This window comes from Festucalex cinctus, chromosome 16 (genome assembly GCF_051991245.1).
Source record: "Festucalex cinctus isolate MCC-2025b chromosome 16, RoL_Fcin_1.0, whole genome shotgun sequence".
Lineage (NCBI taxonomy): Eukaryota > Metazoa > Chordata > Actinopteri > Syngnathiformes > Syngnathidae > Festucalex > Festucalex cinctus.
Window position 1 is genome coordinate 19,363,932 of NC_135426.1, and position 22,403 is coordinate 19,386,334.

At 41.9% G+C, this 22,403-nt stretch overlaps 2 protein-coding genes across 3 annotated transcripts in view; one reads left to right on the plus strand and one right to left on the minus strand.

Annotated features, from left to right (window-relative positions):
- The window catches only part of LOC144003647 (sodium/calcium exchanger 1-like), a 42,789-nt gene extending 23,429 nt beyond the window's left edge, over positions 1 to 19,360 (minus strand). The window contains exons 1-2 of one of the 2 annotated variants that reach the window (XM_077500116.1): positions 19,145 to 19,360; positions 9,804 to 9,996 (exon numbers count right to left, since the gene is read on the minus strand). The gene's annotated coding sequence lies outside the window, so the exon portion shown is untranslated. The remainder of the gene's footprint in view (positions 1 to 9,803; positions 9,997 to 19,144) is intronic. The other variant, XM_077500117.1, reaches the window with a different exon arrangement.
- On the plus strand, positions 17,853 to 21,707 carry LOC144003654 (uncharacterized). The gene is made up of 4 exons (XM_077500129.1): positions 17,853 to 18,171; positions 18,488 to 18,652; positions 19,165 to 19,391; positions 20,315 to 21,707. The coding sequence occupies exons 2-4, from the start codon at positions 18,496 to 18,498 to the stop codon at positions 20,450 to 20,452; spliced, it is 522 nt and encodes a 173-aa protein (XP_077356255.1). The 5' UTR covers positions 17,853 to 18,171; positions 18,488 to 18,495; the 3' UTR covers positions 20,453 to 21,707.
- The last annotated feature ends 696 nt before the right edge of the window (positions 21,708 to 22,403 follow it).

Here is a 22,403-nt window from a genome sequence, read left to right on the forward strand (position 1 = left end):
AAATTCGAGCGGCAGCCTCACTGTGCTGCTCATGTGCGCTAATGTCCACTTTGATCCGCATAAAAGCACGACTGGAGCGAGCAACGGATCGGCAAAGACTGCGAGGAGACATGTGACACATTCCGTGGTGATGGTGGGGCGGATGCGGGGGAGGACATGGGCTGAGGAAGACGGGGGAGGGGGGGGGGGGAAATAATAAGAGGAAAAGACCGAGGGATGCGGGAAATGACAAAAGTGTGCAAAGGCCCTTCGGGGTGAGCAAGCCAGCCAACTTGACTGTGATCCGAGGAGACAGATGAACGTGTGTGCTCATATATATGTGTGTGCGTGTGCATGTGTAAATGTTTTATTGTTTCATTGGTGCTCCACATGACCCCGTTGCGTTCGAGAGTGATGATGAAGACGGCGGGCCTGGGGCGGGACAGTAATAAGTACACCGTCTACGTGTGTGCGTAGGCAACCAAAGGAACAATCCATGTGTTTGGTGAGCCAATCAGAGCAAGAGAAGGAACACGTTTTGTTCACACTCACTGGCCACTTCATTAGGTACAGGAAAATGTTTGTAATCTGGATGAGCAAAAGACACACCACCTGTCCAGTGACATCTTTATCCTTACTGGGGGGGGGGGGGCATGACAGAAAATAATTAAGAAGCACTGTCATACACAAATATGCACGTCTTTGGAATGTGGGAGGAGACCGGAGTACCTGGAGGAGACCCACGCAGGCACGGGGAGAACATGCAAACTCCACCCAGGAAGGCCGGAGCCTGGACTCGAACCCGAGTCCTCAGTACTGGGAGGCGGACGTGCTAACCAGTCATCCACCGTGCCACCCTAATGATAATTTAATTCATGGTACATAATTAAATTTAACTCATTCACTGCAAGCCCATTAAAACTGAATCTTTGACATGTATAACCAGTCGGTTGAGAATATGTAAAGTGTGCGTTTGTGTCCAGGTGTTGGGCCTCAGTGCAGATGTGCTGCTCATCCTTCTAACTGGCCCTGGCGATTTAACCCTAATCCCCCCCACTCTCCGCCTGCCGCGTAATGTATGCAATCCCATAATGCATACGACACGTATGGCGTTACACAACGCACAATCGGCATAATCCCCACCCAGAGCGAATGGCGCAGATGGGCAGGCCACCAATTCGCTTTGTCCGCAGTCGGCAGATTGCAAATGTTCACGAAACAATAGCTGTCATTCCGTGTGCGCGCATATTAGCGTGTGAACGTTTATGTATGCATGCTTGTGAGTTGTGCATGTATGTATACCAGTGGTGTGCAAACATTTTCCTTTGAGGGCCAAATACAGAAAATCAGAAGGACGCAAGGGCCACCTAATGTTATGAAGAGAAATTGTGTTTAGTTCTAAAAATTGTACAAATAATTTATTTGTGCTTTTGCAAATATAGACAAAAATTATATAGTATATAAACCAATTTATTTGTAATATGGCAGTAGGGTTATTATAGTTTGGGAATTTTTTATTTTAGTTAATTTTTATTTTGTTTTGAGTTTTGTTTTTAATAGTAATAGTTTTAATTAATTTTCAGGGTAGTTCTCTTTTAGTTATTTAATAAATGCTTACTTCTAGTTCAGTTTGTTAGTTTCAGTATTAGTTTTATTTTATTATTATATTGTTTTGTTTTTTTAAATGTGTATTACTTCACTTGTGCGCAATATTTAAAAAAAACACACTTTCAAATGTCATTATTCTGGTTTATATCAAAATAAATCTACCAAAAATCACATTTAAAATCATCCCCAAAGCATTAAATTAATTACCAAAGACTAAAACGAAGGACATTTTTGCTATAATCGTAGTTAGTTTTAATTAGTTTTGTAAACATAAAATGTAGTTTCAGTTAGTTTTTGTTTTTTAAAAATCATTTTCATTTTTATTTTATTTTGTTAATGAAATTGTTTTTTGAATTTTAGTTTTAGTTATTTTGTTAGTTTTAGTTACCATAACTAAAATAACCTTTAAATGGATACTTTACTTATTTAGCCATTTTTGGCAGTCCAACATGAATGAATATTTTGCCTATAATAAATTTGATATTTTCATTATTTACAATGTACCATTAGTACCTTTTAAAAACACATTTTGCAACTTGCCGTCGACTGAAAATGACATCACAAGGGCTCAGGTAACCAATCACAGCTCAGCTTGTGAATGTCACATGACCAAACCTAGAAAACAGGTGAGCTGTGATTGGTTACCTGAGCCCTTGTGATGTCATTTTCAGTCGACAGCAAGTTGCAAAATGTGTTTTTAAAGGTATTAATTGTACGTGAAAAGTAATGAAAGTATCAAATTAATTATAGACAAAATATAAACTTTTTATTGCTATAATGGGCTAAATAAGTGAAGTATCCCTTTAATGCACCTGTTTTTCGACACCCTCCCTTCTTACTTTGACCATCTCCAAACATTTTGGTTTGATTTTATTTGAACTGAGTCAAATGCCATTTTTAGCATATGTCGCGGGCCACTGAACAATGGACGGCGGGCCGCAAATGGCCCTCGGGCCGTATTTTGGACACCCCTGATGTATACTGTATGTGATGCTGAGAGGTAATGGCAGCGCGGCGCTCACACAAGAGAGACCCTCAAAGGAGGAGCACACAAAACCACTGGGAAGCAATCGAACAACACACACACACACGCATGCAGTGTTCCCCGTTTCATATGGACATCCTTTGGCTCTTGACGCTCACACATCGCTGCTCACTGAGCAACGCAACAGGACAAAACAGACCAATGGAATAAAAGGACGCACACTGTGGAGTTGACACAAGCGAGCCATAAAGCGGAAAAAGCAAAAGATTTCAGGCCAGGGCTAACTTCGGAGAATGTATTTAGCCGAGCGGCAAGAAGAAACGCCCGTCGCGCTGAAACAATGTGACACAAGCGCAGTGGACGCAACAAGACGTCGGAGGCCGCGAAGTGGCTTCGTTCCGAGGTCGTCGGATGCCAAAACGCAACTGAAATCCATTTGCGCAATCGAGTGTCGTAGAACAAACTTGACTAGACGAGAAACAACGAGAATGCATCGAGAATCACAAGACGCCAAGCTCCCTTGGGCTGTGGAGATGCACGGAGGAACAGAGGTAATAATCCAACAAAACACACATTTCTCAGACAGCTTATATAGACAGTGAATCAATCTGATTGGATAAAGAGATTAAAGATTCTTGACATCACATAGCTCCTGACATCACATAGCGCTTTACCAGTTGAAACCAGATGCAGTTACATCAGTTCAAAACAGACACTTGACCACATGGTCAGGACCCAAACATTACCCTTGCATGACCCTACTCATGAGTCAAGACCCAAACACTACTCTTGCATGACCCTAGTCATGACAGAAACACGTTATTAAAAAAAATAATAATAATAATACTGAAACTAAAACTAAACTAAAATTAAGCATTTTTTAAATAACTAAAACTAATAAAAACTAACGGAACCACCTTGAAAACTAATGAACACCAACTAAATTTCAAAAAACAAAACTCAGAACAAAATAAAAACTAACTAAAATGAAAACTCCAAAACTATAATAACCTTGCCTGACCCCTGAGAAACTATGATGTCATTTTCAGTCGACAGCAAGTGACAAAAATGGCCGCCCCCAAAGACGGAGAAAAAAAAAACAGGTGGATTTTGCTGCTTTGGAATTCCAATTCATTTGAAAGGGGAAAATGGTTTTAAAAAAAGGAGTAAATTGAGTTCGACTGTAACTTATTTAAAGCCCCTCCTCCTTCCCATCATCTCCTCCTTTGGCCATGTTTCCCATCATCCGTGTCCCCGAATGATTTATCCTCCTCGCAAGCTTCAGCGGCACTTTCAAGTGCTTCTGGGTCAACGTCTGGCAACCGTCACCGAAAGTTCACACTCGCTCGCTTCAAGTTAGCAAAGACGCCTTCAACTGCCGCTCAGATTGTTTGCGTGTGTATGCGTGTGCGTGCGCGCGTGGGTGTAAACACATCGGAGCTTGTTTTTATTCACGGGACATAACTGTGCTAAACATAGTGTGGTGTTTAACCTTCTTTTGGATTCCGTAACATGTTACATACTTGTTGCTGATAGTGAATATAACAGCATGAATATAACACGCTAATCCACCATTGTTGTTAATGTCACACAAGATATGTATTTTAGTCTCAACTATTTCCCGAAAAGAGAATGAAACGTATATCTAAACGCCAAAATATTCAAGCAAACATAAAGAATACATAGGCGACTTAGTAGTGGACCTTCTCTGCCTCTTCTTCATCTCTGCTCTTAATTATATTGCATTTACATAAACCAGTGGGATGAGGGATGTTTTGGCCTTCTATGTTTAAAATCTACGCTAATTGTCAGATGAAGGGGAACCGAATTTGCTTGTGAAGCGATCAATGTGTGCTTGCATTAGCAAGTAAGTGCCTCAATATTGTTATTAGAGATTGTAGGTGGTTTATATGCATTGCTGTTATGTAAAAAAAGCACAATATTGTCCTTTTTTTTTTTTTTTTTTTTTTTTAGTATGAGCTTTTTTTTTTTTTTTTTTTTACAATATTGTGATCTTTTGTAAATATCGCCAACGCCCACACAATATCGTGATAATTATCGTATCGTGATGTTTGGATATCGTTACATCCCAGCTAAATACACACACACTAATTGACAATGACACAGATGGGCAAGACACAATTGGCAGGGGAAGCTGATTGGTAGATACTAGTGTTGTTCCAATACCGTTTCTTGGCCCCCGATACCGATACCGATACCCAGCTTTGCAGTATCGGCCGATACCGATACCATACTGATACTTAAGTTTTTTTTTTCCTCAACATGAAAAAGCTGTCCTGTTATTGGTTCAGAGCATTCAAGGGCCAATAGGATATCTTAGATCGGCATGCAACGAACATGTCACATACCAGTGAATGTTGCGCACAAGCAAGACAAAAGATGCTGCATCCAAAATCCTATAATAGTGTTGGAATTAATGGTATCGGCATGTTACTTGTGAGTACTCACCGATACCGATACCACTCTTTTAATGCAGTATCGGCGCCTCTGCCGATACCAGTATCGGTATTGGAACAACACTAGTCGATACACTGGGAAGGGAAGACACACGCAGGTGGACAAGGTTAACAATAACGAGAGTAGGGGGGACAAACTGGAAAGCAGAAACAGAAACGTAAAGGAACATGACAAACTCAAAACTGGAACCCCAACAAAAGCAACAAAAAACAAACCAAACACAGGTGACAAAACAAAATCCAAACCATAACACGTATAGCTGAACTGTAATATTGCGGAGGTTCACGCCCGTTTTTGGTGCTTTACAAAATAGAGACTTTGATTTGCTCCCAGCTTTCTGCGGCAAACAAATAACTGGGCACAGCGAGCGTATCTCACGGAGACTCGCAGGAAGCGCCTTTTACAGGAAGGCCATTGTGTTGCGAGAGGGAAGATTTGTTTTGTGGCGAAGTCGCCCCGACACGAAACACTGAGCTGACGAGAGGAATCATGAGAGAAATACCCGGCCCTCATTATGAAAAGGCCGCAATTGCTGTGCCGTTTCAACAAGGAAAAAATAAATAAATCAAGAAGCTGATAGGGATTATGGGTATTCATCATCTGCCGCCACCTCACTTTCCTCCGTGATTGTTCTCCTGCCGATCGGTCAATCGCTTATGATCCTCGTAATCAGGCCCACGCAATCACACACGTGCGCGTGTGGGATTATCAGATTATGTAAGGCAGGTTTGCGCCGCAGTGACAGATTACAGCCAAATGAATAACGAAGGCGAGCGCAAAGCGGCCGGGACGAGACCACCAGCAAGAGAGGAGGCGGGCTGAGGATGAGGAGCGGACGGCAGAAGGAGGAAGGCCAGGACGCCATGGTTACAGACAGGCGAAATACGGGAATGCGAGCGGGATGGACGAGCTGGAGGCTCGGGGGGGAAAAAAAAATAAAAAATCAGGAGAAACAACAGGAAGTTTGTTTGCGGGCAATTGAGTCATACAACAAAATGGAAATTTTGTCATGCTCCTATTCAGTCGGTATTGCTTTATGTTGCTGAAAATGTGAAAATAATGCGGAGCTGTACAGCAGATGGGGCAAATGGCAGCTTTTGGGGGAAAAAAATATATATATATTTTTTTTCAAACCCAATAAATTCTCCAGAAATCACTGATAAATATTCAATTTTCTATGGGAAAAAAAGTGGGAAAATTCCGTAAGAACTGAAAAAAACAAAAACAAAATTTAAAAAAAACAAACAAAACATTGAACAAAAAAAGTAAAATAAATCAGAGAATATGCAACAAAAATCTTTTTTTTTAACAAACCGGATACATTCTTCAGAAAACAATCTGAGTAGGCTGAATAATTTTTTGCAGATTTGCAATGACATGGAGGACTGTTGATGTTGCTGTTACTGTTGCTGATATGGAGAAACATAACTGAATAAATGTATATATGATGCCAAAAAAATGCATGACCGCTTAATTCTCTTATTGGTCATGTAAAACAAAAAAGGGATGCCACAAGATGGTGGCAAAGCACTATTTCATACTAGTTAATTCGCCTCACTTTAACAGTTCCTTTGCACCAAGATGCCACGAGATGGCGGCAAAGCATAATTTTGTGATAAATGAAGCCCTCAAATAAATTTAACATAGTTCCTTGACACCAAAATGCCAAAAGATGGCTGCAAATCACTATTTTTATCCAACACAGTTCTATTTGGAATTTGATCATGCTTTTCCAACTCGAAAATGTTTCCTCCCTAAGCACAAGATCAGCATCTTCGAAATCCAACCAAGCACAAAGAATTCCACATCAGCATGGAACTTGACCTCATTTGAACGGCTGCTCTTTCATTTCACGGCGAACAAATGTTCAAGCCTCTATTTGTAGCGATTCTCGTCTATTTTTTTTCCTTTTTTTCCCATGTTCCACCCAAAATGGAGTTGCTCTCGTGGCAGATGCTCCAGCGCCAGAGCGCAAGCCGCACAAGCTGGGTGGAGAGGACAAATGACAGGGTGTCAAGGTCGGAGGAGGAGGAGAGGAAAGAGGCCACTTGCAAGTCAGCAGGCAGTCCGGCAACAAGTGCTCCATCTGCTACCTCGTCCAGTTAGCAATCACAAGGACCCGCCGCAAACTTGGTCATCCCTCAGCTGTCATGTAGCAGTTGAACAACGCAAAACCTTAAGCCAAAAAGGCTCACTTTGGATGTTTGGTAGCTCACAGGTCAGCACGAGGAGTGCGGGCTGCGTTCAGCACCGCAGGCGCATAATGACTCAGTCGTTCATCACTGAGGCCGCGCTCCCGCATCGGCATCGCGCCAGACGCGACCAGTGCGAGGGAAAATTATGTCTCTGTGGGGTTTTGTCTATTTTTACTAGTGATACACATTTTTAAGCCATCTTTATTTATTTATCTATTTATTTTTACGGTAGATTCAACATCTATGCTAACTTCCGTTTCATTTGGCATGTCATCGTGATGCTAAGTGCACATTTGTTGGATGAGATGAAAAAGTTTGGTTGAAAAAAACAAAAAAAAACAATTTGTTGTTTATATAATCGGGCTGGGAACCTCTGGCTACCTCATGATACGATACGACATGCGATACAAGGCTCACGATAACGATTATCTCACGATATGACGATACAGCGATTATCGATATATTGGTCGGGTAATAAATCCACGATAAAACTAATAATAATAATAATAATAATAAGAATAAGAATAAGATAAATAAATAAAAATCAAATAATAATAATAATAATAATAATAATAATAAAATAAATATCAATACATAAAAATAAATAATAATAAATAACAATTAAAAAAAATTTAAAATGAGAATTCATAATCTAACAATATAAATAAATATAAATACATAATTTAATATATAAATGTATATTATAAATGTGTGTATATATATATATATATATATATATATATATATATATATATATATAATAACTAAAAGACTTCCATCCATTTCCCCGCCACTCTTATGAGGCACCCCCACTAGTGGCCCACCAAGTAATTGCTCAATAAGTCACGAACACAATTTACCGCGATATTGCCACACTCCTATTATATAAACAATCGTTTACTCGATATTTTCACTTAGTAAACTTCAAGTGGGAGTGAGAAGTAAGCAGGTTGATGCAAGCATGCTTAGCTTCTAATTTACAGAAATTGCAATAAATTCAAATGTGTTTCACAACTTAATACTAAGAAAAACACTCCATACACAACACATGCGTTTCCCAATCCCGCTAAGAGTGCAAAGGACAGGAGGATTATGACCAAGGCGCCGTCCAACTCAGCCATTGGACCAGATGGACTAAATTGACAAGCGCGTCGAGGAAGCGGTGATACACATAACCAGATTAGCGCGCACCAGAATAGAGGCCGAGATGAGACCGACCCGCTTGGGGTTGGAGTCGTTAATGGAGTAGTTGCGGACGCCCTCGGTCCGTTCGGTAGCAAAAGCTCACACGTGGACGTCTAAATGTGTGCCTGAAGACCCGTGCGACAAAAATCCACATTGACATTCCCGGGATTACACTCGGACGTTTGTTTACAAAGAAACTCCTGGATTAGGTGGCACACAGGAGAAACAATTAAGTGCAAAGCCGCCATTCCAAACATTTGGGAGAGCAAATCATCACAGCATGAACAGCAACTTCAAATGTGTCCACTCTGAATAGTCAACGTTCTTTCGAGTTGTTTCCAAAAGTGCTTTCGATGTCACGCAATTGAGATGCTGGCAGAAAACACTTCAAAATCGTCCCAACACTTCCTCAATATTCTTGATGCTGGATCAGAATCATGCATCCATCATTGTCAACAAGTCCACCAAAAACTACTGTTGCTGAAGTAAGCTTAAAATGATGCAAATGAGGTCGCAGCCTTCTTCCGACAGCTTGCGCGCCTCAATTATTCAGTGGGTGACATGTCTTGGCTTGAATTATTTAGCCCGCTTGAAAACGTCATCGTGGCTGAATGCTGCCATTAATTCTTGGTCGTCATCTTCGTCATGACGAACGTGAAATATGCACCGCGCTGATTATCACCCTCACCCGAAGGTCCACAGTCATCAGCAACACTCCCCAGGGGGGGCCTTTAAAGATGTCATTGTTGTCACCAATCATCTATCTTCAATCCAAATCATGAAAACACTCGCAAGGAGCACGGAGATGCTCACATTCACGAAGCCACGCCCCCTAAAGGCACACCATCACATGAACGTGCTTATTTATATTTTCCAATCAGTGGTATTTTTTCTTGTTGGAGCAAAATCCTGTTATTTCAGTTTCAGTTCCAGACATATGATAAACAACAACAACAAAATCATCTTAATAACAAAATATTCACCAACACTCCAACCAGGGGTTATAAATCATATCGTAATCGCATAAATCAGTTCCGTGGCAGCTCTTTAGGGTGCGTTCACGGTCCCTAGGCCGCCCCCCCCCACTCTCGCCTCTGTCTCACCCTCGTTTGGGGATTTTTACGCACGTCAATGCGTCTCCGTCACCCCACGTTTGACGTGTCCCCCGTGGACAACCAGCGTGCCACCCTCAAGCCGCATCCACGCGCGCCGCATGCAGGCTGCAGCATATTTACGCACGCGTGCGTAACCGATTGACTCGAGCATTGTTTTCCTGTTTCCGAAAGGCGCGCGCGTGCGCACGCTCGCGCACAGTCTCCGATCCGATGGAAAGAGTGCACGCAGCAGCAGCAGCAGCAGCAGCAGCAGCTCACCGTGTTTAGACGGCGTCCGGCTCGGTCAGTGGCTCATCCTCCCCGCGTGTGATCATCCCACCCTTCAGCGACCCGTTCAGCGGCTCAATGCGCCGCTGCGCTCTTCCTCTCTTCATTCTCCACCTCCGCCGGCGGCAGCGACTGAGCATGCGCACTGCTCGATTCTCTCTCTCTCTCTCTCTCGCTCTCCTCACTGAAAAATAGTCACATGAATTACCTTATTTCTGTAGGCAATTGTATATCGTGTGTTGTTTATTTTGACCTCTAAGTGCATTTATACACAGCACCAACTACAACAGCGACCATAAACATATCGCATATTAACTAGTTCATTATGCAGAAAGGGTCAAACACACCCGAAAAGTGGAGAAATGAGAGTACTGTTTGACAAAGTGGTGCATGTAACATTAAAATGCAAATGACTAGCACACCATTTTGGCTCTGTTTTCTTATTTAGGAAGGGAGACGGATGTGCTCGTTTTTCCACAGTGAGAACAAAACAGTGTGAGAAGCTCATCATCATCCACCAAGGTTTTTAATGAGTGCAATAACAAAACGCTAATAACTGGATTCTTCTCTTTGTCGCAGTAAAAGGTGAGTGAATATTTGGCGGTGCGAATGATACTGTACCACCCACCATCTTTGGGGAGGTTTTCTCCCACAACATGAAGAGCCACCCCTCCCCCTCGGCCTCCTTCTCCAACAAAATCGTCAAACAAGACGATGCTCCCGTGGGGTCTCTCCACAATTCGCCCGGCGACACAACACCACCCCGCTCTGCGATTGGCTGGAGGGGTGTAAACACTGTCTTTCCACAGAAACGTCCCGCTGTTTACAAAACAAACACAAAATGGCAAAATACAGGCTGGGGGGGGGGGGGTTAGGACAAAATCACCACCAGAAATTAAGACAAGCCCTGATCTGTAAATTGAGAAGTAGTTTGTTTGTTTAAATCCTGTATTTAAAAAGTGCCTTTTCCAGAGTCAAACCAGCAGACTGGGCCTTTAAAATACAAAAAAAAAATGCTTGAACACAAAATAAGTGTCCATTTTTTAAAAACTTGCAACCAACCAATCACAATCCAGAGTATCCCAGAGCCCCCGGCGCCTTGTTTGTCGGGTCCTGATTATTCGCCAGCCTCGTTAGTCGCACGCCACCAACTTGTAAGCCACGTCGAGTGTAGGATTTGCCTCACATCTCCTCCACAAACACAGCCAGAATGTTCCCTCACTCCCGGGACGATTGTTTCCCATCCACTTGAGGACATTTATGGCGCTAACAGCCACACAATTGAATCAAAGCATCTGGCGATATCTTCATTAGCACCCCGTCTTGCCATCAGAGCTGATTGTTAGTTGTGCACATACACGTATGCTCAACTGACACAAACTGGCACATTCGCATCAAGGAGGACCATTATGTGGACCCCCCCGCCCTCCATCCAGCCATCATCCATCCTGTCAACTCAATAATGATAATTGCTGTCAGTATATCAAGAGGAAGAAGCCATCGAGGACCCACCCAATTATGAATGTGACAACAGACAAGCGTGGCTATTGTTTACAAATAGAACTCTATACACACGGTTGTTATTGGGTGAACCCCACGTGACCTTGTGGTCTGTCGGGAGCAGATTTCCGGACACGCAATGCATGCGGTGTGAATTGCAGTCCTTGCGGAAGCCATACGGAAAATGCACCGCGTCCTTTCCGCAGCCAGTGTGAATTGGACTTTACTCTCTTCCAAGTGTAAAGTTTACTCTAGTTTAGAATGGGACCGAATACAGTCTTTTTAGAGTAAAATGTATGCTACAACATGTACTGTATACAGTGAACCTTGGGTTATTAAAAAAATGACAGTTGTTTGTTTACATTCAAACTTCAGTCACTGCTTCAGTTTTATCTTCTTTGAGAAAACAAACATTCTCTCTCCAAAGAGAAGGCAAAGCCAGCTTGTTTTTATCAGTTTTTTTAACTCCCAGTTGAGGTTTTCTTTAAACTTGACACAGAAAAATATAAGACAATCAAACACTGCATATTTAAACACCAAAAAGTTCAACCAAAGCATTTAATTTTGTATAACCAAAGTCCGCTCGGGAACTAAACTCATAAGCCAAGATGAGCCGAATAAAATCGGACCATTGGAGGAGGAAGAAGTTCCGAGGAAAATGTGCCAAAGTGCAACTCATCACTTGCATCTGCTCAGCACAGTTCTGACTTTCACTATGATTCATATCTCTCTCACACACACACACACACCTGTAAACATGACACCACATCTTGTATAGTGTCGCAACATGCCAATTTGACGCCGCACGAGAGCAAGTGACACCCCGACGGTGCCAACACGACAAAAGGGCGCGTTGGGATGATGAGGGAAAAAAAACGGGCTGACCTCAGTTCAGCTGAATAATGCAATAGGCCTAAAGGAGCACAACAAAACAAGAAACGCTGGCATAATTCATAAGTGGCGACGCCAATAATGCATGATTTTCAAAAAAAACAAAACAAAAAGGCTTATGCAAGAGGTAGCTGTCGACGAGAGACGGCGCAAGGAAGCCTTTCGCACGTTCGCGAGAGCTCGCCGGACTTTTTAGCGGGAGAACAGAATCGTTGACTTGTATTCGCCGGCTCTCGCTTGCGGTTAAGCTCCGCTGCGCTTCCATGCGACTGAAGCAGCTTGTTCCTATCAAACAACATCAATTAAACACGAGCCACGACGGCGTCACATTCTGCATGAACTAGTTCAGTCAGCATCCCAGATACACCGGGAGCGGGGGGAGGAAGCAACGAAAAAAATAAAAAATAAAAAGAGGGTGATGATGAAGATGAGATGGAAGAAGAGTGAGGCGAGAGTAACGAGGACGCTCGAAGACGGAAGCAAAGAAACGAGGAAGAGCAAATCAACTTAATGCACATCGCATGTCTTCTCATCCGCTTTGTTTTATTTTTTTGCTTTGTTTTTTGGGACGGCGTTAACGCCGGATTCCGACCCCCCCGTCACTGTCAAAAACGCAACAACTAAAATCTTGAAGCAGGATGGAGGACGTGCACGCTCCGCTTGGCAGAGAGAGCCAAATGTACACACGCAACACTCGCTCGCCCAGCTGCTGTCAAAGTCGCACCGACTTCACTGAATCAAAACGGAGAAATATTTTTTTTATTTGTTTGGTGGAGATTCTTTGCTTGTTGTGGCAAAATTCACAATTTCAGATTTCAATTCAATTCAATGGATGAATTTGAATTTGAATGGACTCCACCCCACAGGATGTTGAATTGAATTCGAAGTAGAATTGGATCCAATGCAATGCGGACAAGGTGGGGAGACTTGAAAGACAACGTATATCGTGCGGTTCCCCAATAAAATTAAGGAAAATGCTATATTGGGCTAGTCTTTCTTTAAAACGATTTCTCTAGCACGCGCACACACACAAGAACAAGCATCATGTGAGTGATGATGGTGACATTCGAGGGCTGAAAGAGGGTTGCACTGGTTTGTTTGTGGTTTTCCTGGCTGACGAGATAGAGAACTGACGCGTGTGTGCATGTGTGTGAATGAGAGTCGTGATTGTCTTACAAAGCTCATTTCCTTCCTTTGGCTAGCTTGCAAAATAAAGTCAGATTACATCAACGTCTTTGAGGGGGTTGACGCAGCAGCAGGTTCCTCAATTAAGTACGCTGCAAAAAATGAAAACGTGCTTGTGCTTTGCTTGCGAAGATATTACTTCCTGCCAGGCATACAGTATTTCATGTAGCCCAGGGGTGTCCAAACTTTTTCATTTGAGGGCATCATACAGAAAATCAGAAGGACTCAAGGGCCACATAATAAATAATGTTATGAAGAGAAATTGTGTTTAGTCCTAAAAATTGTACAAATAATTTATTTGTGCTTTTGCATATTTAGAAAAATGCTACACTATATAAACCAATGTATTTGTAATATGGGAGTAGGGTTATTATAATTTGGGAAATTTTCATTTTAGTTAGTTTTTATTAAGTTTTCAGGATGGTTCTGTTAGTTTTTGTTAGTTTAGTTCTTTAAAAATGCTTAATTTTAGTTTAGTTTGTTAGATTCAGCATTAGTATTAGTTAAAAAAAAAAAAAGTGTATTACTTGTGCGCAATATTTAAAAAACACCATGGGAGCAACGTCATCACTTGGCTGCTGCTAGATGACGTCACTTCTGTGTTTCAAATGTCATTATTCCGGTTTATATAAAAATAAATCTAATAAAAATTACATTTAAAATCATCCCCGAAAGCTCATGCATTAAATTAATTACCAAAGACTAAAACAAAGGACATGTTTACTATAATTATAGTTAGTTTTAGTTTTTGTAACCATAAAATGTACTTTAAGTTAGTTTTTGTTTTTTAAAAGCATTTTTGTTTTTATTTTATTTTGGTAACAATATTGTTTTCGGAATTTTAATTTTAGTTTTTTCATTAGTTTTAGTTAACTAAAATAACTTTTCATGGCACCAGTTTTCCTCCCTTGTTACTTTGACCATCTCCAAACATTTTTGTTTTGTTTATTTTATTTGAACTGACTCAAATGCCATTTTTAGCATATGCCGCGGGCCACTGAAAAATGGACGGCGGGCCCCAAATGGCCCCCAGGCCGTAGTTTGGACACCCCTGATGTAGCCATTCCATCCTTAAAAATCCGAATAAGGTATCATTCAGTGTCATTTTGTGCAGCCGAACATGCCTGCAAACGGTTAAGTCATCACTTGTGGATGCAACCGAGTTGGCCAGCTTGTGTCCGTTACCTCCAAAATCCCACATTTGTATGTATAAAACATCCAGAAACATCATCTGTGAAGGCAAAGCTTTTGCGGCGTTGCGGGTGGGGCAGACCGAATTAGAAGGCTGCCATATGTCAACCTTGTGATCACGCAGTCGTACGGCAAGGGAGCGGCCGCCCGTAATGAGCATGTAGCGATGAAAGCCTTCCAGCACGTCTGTTTTTACTCCTCTCTCTCCCTCTCGCTCTCTCAACCTTTTCATCTGTCTGCCATTGGTTGACTTCCTGAAACGCTGGGCACCTTCAGGGGGGTCCGGGGGTTGGGGGGTCGGGGGCCGAGCGTGCTTTCTTTTCACGCCAACTCGCGCTTGTTCTGCGCTGCCGCCGTCAAATCATTTCAAAGTGTCTTCTTCAATTCAAAGAGCATTCTTGAAGAAGGAACAAACACCGCGGGGGTGTGCAAAGCCCTTTCAGCATTTACTCGATACCAAGTTGAAGGTCTGGCCACTAGTTTGCTTCTTGTCCTCACTAGTACACACCAGTCTATGTAAGCAACAATTTTTCCACTTCTGCTTTCCAACACTGTGAGTAGCGATGTTGGATATCACCTTTTTTTTTTTTTTTTCAGACCAAATCAAGCACTCAACTCTTGAGTAGTCACTGATACCGATATCACCAATACATTGATACATAAAACATCTGGCTCTTCACTAGTAGCACAACTAGCATGCAGTTTTGACTCACTAGTATAATGTAGTAACTTCTACTAGTGCAGAAAAATGTCATACCGTAATTGAAAAAAATGGTGAGACACAGTTCTATTACAACGTGCTGAATTGTCTTACTAGTTAGGATGAAGAGCGTACTAGTACATGAATGATGAATAAATGCTCAAGCAGTTTTGTGTATGTAAGAACATGCGGAGTGGGTGGCGGTTTTGACGCACATCCGCCAGTGTGTGTGTGTGTGTGCTTCCAAATATAACACGCCAGATGAGGGGCAGGGAGGCAAGGCGAGGTTGGCACAGGGGGATATAAATGGATACTAATTGTGTGGCTCAGTCAGATTAAAAAGCAGAGGACTTAACAAAAACACACGCTACACGCTCTTCCTGTGCACACGTGAAAATGCTCCTGCTCGTCACTCTCACTGCATCATTGGGTGTTCCAAAATAACACGTGCCTGATTGTGCATTTAAATGGATGATGATTCTATTCCTCTCATTTGACACCCAAATCCGACCAAAATGACTCCTTCTTTGCATTATTCCTTTTAATCCCTCCCAAAATAGAGCCCTGCGCACTGCTGTGTGGACTTTACACATTTGTCTGTGCTTAAAAATTCAAATGAATCCAAAGAAGAAAACGGGGATTTAGAAGTTGACGCTAAACTGCAAAGATGGTGGATGAGGATGACTATGAACTATGATTTTCCATAATTACAGGCTTGACTCCCCTCGACCACCGGTGGCTCTGGACAATTTTACTTCGGGTGGCGAAAGAGTGGCAGTAGGTTATAAGTCAGGTTTCATTTTTTGCATTCCCTGGCAATTTTTTATTCACGTCACGTGCAGGGATGTCACGATATCCAAACATGACGATACGATATTATCACGATATGAAGGTCACGATACGATAATTATGGGGGTGTTGGCGATATTTACAAAAGACCACAATATTGTAAAAAAAAAAAAAAAAAAGAGCTCATACTAAAAAAAAAAAAGACAATATTGTGCTTTTGTACATAACAGCAATGAATATAAACCACCTACATCCCTAATAAGAATATTGAGGAACTTACTTGCTCATGCAAGCACACATTGATCGCTTCACAAGCAAATTAGGTTCCCCTTCATCTGACAATTAGCATAGATTTTAAACATAGAAGGCCAAAACATCCCTCATGAAAATTAAATTGCACTAATAAAATAGCCACTAGAGGGTGTTAGATCTGCACAAATGGAACTCAACCTAACTTGTTTTGTTTTTTTAACAAATGTGTTCCTTTTAAATATTGTGAACATGACGACGACGATATTGTGGTAGTTTTAATATCACGGTATTGCCCTTATCGTGACATCTCTAGTCACATGTTGTGCACTAATCCAGTCCTTGTAGGCTACTATGTAATAATAATTTTGAACTATAAGGGCTGCTTCAAAACGATTATTTTGCTATTCAACTAGTGATAGATATTAATTGCGATTCGCTGACTAATCGGGCCATATGTAAATCGCAGCATAATAGAATGAGCAAGCAGCTGCTCTTATATAACCATCATTAGCTTATAAGCTGAGTTCTGTAAGCAGAAAAAAAATAAAGTCAGTTCAAATTATATCACATTCAACTTGTATTGACCCTTGCAGCTTGTGCAAGCATTGCTTACAGCCGGAGATGGGAAAGTCCAGAAAGTAACAAAATCCCCTGCCACAGCCCACAGCTGCTTCTACTCACCCGAGCTCGCACCTGTGGCTAAAGCTAAACTGTGGCAGTGTTTTTACTTTCTGGACCTGAATTTCCCATCTCTTAAGAAATTATGTTGTTGTTCGACTTTTGGCCGTGCAACTGAAATTGAAGACAATACTGTAAATGTTTAATGTATTCTAAAATGTAAACAAAAACAATACACTATGCACAGTTGCACTATGAATAGTATAAAACTAACTACAACTGCAATGACAAATTCCAAACGCATAACTTACCTCGTTCAAAACAACATTAGGAAGGACTATTTATAATAAAAATGTAAATTTAACATTGATGAATTCATTGCCAACAGTACAGGTGGCATCTGCCGCCCTCCCAAAAAATACACACACATGACACAGCCCTGCTATGCCACCTGCTGGCCAGATTGCTCAGTACGACAAAAGCACATTTGTGAATTCTACGTTTTCGCATTCATGACGTTGGACAAGCATTCAACGAGTGCCGCGCTTAAATTTAAACACAAAACACAATTTTTCCAACATAATATAAAGCTGTGCACTATACTTGACATCTGCAGTGCCGCACGCCTCTCGTGAGGACAGTGTACTGCTAGTACATTGTTACTCTATAACTCAAGATGGATGTCAAGGATATCGAATAAATGCTCAAAACAACTAGACATACACCTCTGTCTAGTACAGTAGTAGTCTTATTATTTCTTCTTAGTGGGCTATATTTCATTCATTATTCTGAACGCCGTGTGGAACCGTGCTGCTCCTCACAGGTCAATGTTGGTACTACGACAGAAATCATTCATCGTGCATGCGGCGTGCTGCACACACTCGAAACGGAGTAAACAAACGCGCGGCCAGTTCTTTCCTCATCGTGGAGTTTGCTACATTTTTTTTTAGAAGTCGCTTTAGATGTTCAAAATTGGCTGTATCAAACGGCGACAAACAAACAAAAACCACAGCCCAGTCGAGTCCTCGCAACAGTGACGTCATCGCGCGACCATTGGCTGAGCGCGAGACTTCCAGAATTGGACTGTGGGGGAAAAAAAAAAAAAGAGCGAGATCGAAGCAACAACAACAACGAGGACGACGACGACGGCGGCGACGACGACGACGACAGCTGCTCGCTCGAAGCCACACTTTTACTTTGGGCCCACTCGCCTCATCGCCAACAAGGAAACCGGTGAGGAAAAGCGCCTCGCTGGCTTGTTTGGTTTCTTGCGGGTCGGCCCGCGGCAGCTTCCGCCCAGTCGCAACTTTCTTTTGTTCACTCCCAGAGAACAAGTCGGCGTTTAAAGGCGCGTTTGCTGTCGAATGAACTTGTAACAACACATTTCGAGGCGCTCTTCGTTGCCAGAACAACCTTTTTAGACCGGCTGATCGAGAGCATCGACTGTTGGCGCATTGCTGTTGTTGTTGCCACTTTACATCTGCTTTATTACCACCATCCGAACTTGCTCCCCATTTTTTGTTTTTTTTTTGTTTTCCTTGTTCCCCAGATGTCACAATGGCCGCAAACTTCAGCATATCCGACAGTGAATCCGAACCCTCTGAGGAGGTAGAAGAAGGGGACGACGGCCAAGGAGCCGCTGAAAAGGAAAAGGAGAAGGAGCAGTGCCTCCGCCAAGGCCTCCACCTCACCTTGCCGGAACTCAGAATGGCAGGTTGGTCAACACGCAACACCACTTGAGCAGTCTCGACATTATTTACTAGCCCGGCTTGCCCTTATCTTCATTCATTGAGTTAGAATCCCATTCAGAGCCGGTCCAAAGTAAAATGTGTGTTTACGATACACTTTTTGAAGCAGTGTTTCTCTACAAGACAGACTTGGGGTTGATTTATGCAACATTCACACATGCAAACGTGTCGCCAACTAAAAATAGCTCAGTAGTGATAGGACATTGTCATTTCCCAGGAATGTTGTAGAAGAGATCCATCTGTTTTATTTGTAAAATAATTTTTCATGCAAGAACAATAAAATTGAACAAAAATAAGGATATAAACTAACTTGCAAATCCAAATGTAACTTCAACTACTTATTCTTGGCCTCCTTGATTGTTAATTTCTTGCCCGAGGCCGGCTCTGATCCAACGAGATACGAGCAAAGCGACCTGAGACAGTCCGAGATAACGATCATGACACGCCTCGGCTCTTACCTCTTCCCCGCTCCATTTAGCGACGTCCGGTCGAATCCGGCTCAACTCGGAGTCCCTCGCGTCTGCGGTGTCCCGAGACGAGGAGTTCCAGGTCAAGGCGGATGAGGAGGCCGGCACGCCCGGCGGCGACGGAGCGCCGTTCCGGGGACGCTCCAAGTCGGCCCCCCCGGCGCTTTGGGCTGCCAAGAAGTACGGCCGGCAGCTGCGGCGCATGAGCGACGAGTTCGACAGCCTGTTGGACAAAGGGGTGAGAAGCGGCTTGAATCGATTCACATCAAGTCCTATTTTTTTTTTTTTTTTTTTTTTTTTTTTTTTATAACTAAAGTTTTTTTGTTCTTTTAAGGGATACTTGACTCATTGAGCCATTTTCCACAGTAAGAAGATATTTTTTTTATATGTGTATTATTCTATTAATTATTTTTTTATATTATTTATGGTATTTTATTATTATTTATTTATATTATTATTTTATGATTAGTTTTATCGTAGATTACCGTGGATTTATTGCCTGAACAATATATTGATAATTCTGGTATTGTCATATCGTGAGATAATTATCATGAGCCTTGTATCGCATATCGTATCGTATCGTGAGGTAGCCAGAGGTTCCCACCCCTAGATTTTATCCATCTCACAAGGGCGGCCATTTTGATACTTGCTGTCAACTGAAAATGACATCACAGTTGCTCAGGTAATGACCAATCACAGTTTACCAGTTTTCAGGGTTTGGTCATATGACATTCACAAGCTGAGCCGTGATTGGTTGTTATCCAACCAACTGTGTCATTTTCAGTTGACAGCAAGTGGCAAAATGGCTGCCCCTTGAAATGGATAAAATCCGGTGGATTTTTCATCTTAATTCATATTCCACAAACACATTTTAATCAGATTGTACGGTATCACCAGTTTTCTGAGTTTGGTCACATGATATTCACAAGCTGAGCTGTGATTGGTTGTTGATGAGCCCTTACGCACAGTGATGTCATTTTCAGTCGACAGCAAGTGGCAAAATGGCCGCCATCTGAGATAGCGAACATAGTCCACAAATGTAATTTTAATCATAACACTGTGAAAATATTTGACTCGAGTTTTCCTTTTGTTACCGTATTGTTGCGACATTTCTGGAAAATATATGACCCGCTCTTACATCGTCCATCTTTTTGGGTGCAGGAGTTGAAGTTTAAGAGCGCCGGCGGCACAACCAGGTCCATCCACCACTCCCAAACCTGGTGGAGCTACCTCTTCAGCCACCAGGAGACGGAGGGCGAGAACAACCACCACGACAACCACGCCCATCGTACCGAGTAGCCACCGACTGACACGTGGGACTCGGGGTGGGCGGGGTCTCCTCCCGCCGGACTTTTGGCCTGCAATCAGCGAAGAGACGCATTGATGCGGACTCAGGTCTTTTCTTCGACTACTTTTCATCCGATTTTTGACAATATTGTGAACCTGACAAAGCCGAGGTATATTTAACGGACGCCGTCTTACCACGGGGCTCGCTCGTCTCGCGCCAACGCTATGCAACATACTGTAGACGGACGGACAGGGGAGGTGCGTAGATGTTCCAGTGGACTTGAAGTCCAACTCGTACCGATGATCTCAACAATCGTAAACATCCTACAAGGAAAGAACAATCTTGTACACAGACAATCTCAATCGAACCTTTGGTAAAATGTCAGGGTTACGGAGAAGGAGTGACTTAAAAGCACAAATCCATATAAGATGTTTTTGAAAGATTTATAACAGGCTTTAATTGTGTAAATATTCTTGTGGAGTGGCGACGATCAGTCTCGTGGTGTCGTCATGTCATGTTTCACAATTGTGTCTGCCTTCCATGATGTCACGTTTTGTGTCACCAGGAGAGATTTACACTTGCCCTTCGAGTGCTGGCGCACGTGCCTATTTGATCTCGTATCGTCAAAAGTGCGCTTCACATGACTTAACACTGGATCAATAGATGTTTTTGTTTTTATGGCCACTTGAAAAATTAGCCTTGATGATTCAAATATGATAATCAGTGTGATTGTTATCATGGAATGCTTTTATTGTAGATTCTCCAATTGGACCACTTTTTTTAAACATTCAACCACATATGTATTTCAATATCGTCCACGTCCATTGTGATTATGAATAGACTGAAAATGATATGTAACCCCGCAAGAGATTTTTAATGTTAATTATTATTATTTTTTTTTAAAGGAGTGATACGACTATTACGTATGAAGCGACGAACGTACTGTTGTCACGGCAACACGAACAATCTGCGTTAAGCGTGTGTACACGGTGCCAACAACCATCAACCGAATATTGTCAAATGCCTTCAACTTGTGAACGCGACACTGCATGGTACCGCCTTAAAGTTCAACACATGATGATGCTCAAGCCACAAAAACAAAGAAAAGAAAGAAACTTGGGCTTGTGCAGTTTTGCAACGGTATTACTTGAAACTGTGGAGAATATTTGAATTGTTCTTTTTTTTTTTTAAGGAGATTTGTACGTGCATTTTTCTCTACAGCTGTGAAACTTCTTATAATCTGTCCTGAATAAATAACGTTTAGGACTGGTGTCCAAACTTTTTTTCTCCGAGGGCTGTATATCGAAAAATAGAAGGATGAAAGGGCCATTTTTTTTATTTTATTTTTTTTATTTCTCAAACACTAAAAATCAGTCAATCAAGCAATTGCATTTTGCATTTGTTAACTCATTGAAGCCCAAAAACATGTAACAATGTTTTTAATACTCCTAAAAACATGTTGGCACGTTTTTTTGTTTTAATGCTAGAGCATACAGAAGGCTTTGATGCAGCTTCTGACATGAAGAAGTGGCTTAAAGCAATGGTAGTTATTAACACACGGCCATCAGGTGGCAGCAGAGTATAAGAGATCAGCCAGGGCCATGTTGCAACAAGCTGTTTGTCAGTGTTGATGAAGAATTTTGATGAAACTTAGCTATATTCTAATGCTAATGGCTGCAAAATGGAAACAGATACAAATGTAATCTTTCTTTGTGTAGGTTCCATGTTTTTATAGGAATAGAACACAATATTCTGTGGGCCCTGCAAAAAAATCTGTCAAAAGGGGGTTTCTTCAATGAAAATGGCTGGGAGTCAATAAGTTAATATATTTCAGTTTTATGCAAAACTGCTACCTCAATAGCTTTCTGTAAGCCAAGGCAAATAGTTTCGGATTTTACAAGATTTTGAGGGAGTCTCAACACTGTAACCCACCAAAAAATATCAGTCATATATGTTCACAAT

Coding starts and splice junctions, on each gene's coding strand:
- LOC144003654 (XM_077500129.1), top strand. CDS start 18,496: ATGGCCGCAAACTTCAGCATATCCGACAGTGAATCCGAACCCTCTGAG. Junction 18,653..19,164: donor GCCGGAACTCAGAATGGCAG/GTTGGTCAACAC, acceptor CGCTCCATTTAG/CGACGTCCGGTCGAATCCGG. Junction 19,392..20,314: donor ACAGCCTGTTGGACAAAGGG/GTGAGAAGCGGC, acceptor TTTTGGGTGCAG/GAGTTGAAGTTTAAGAGCGC.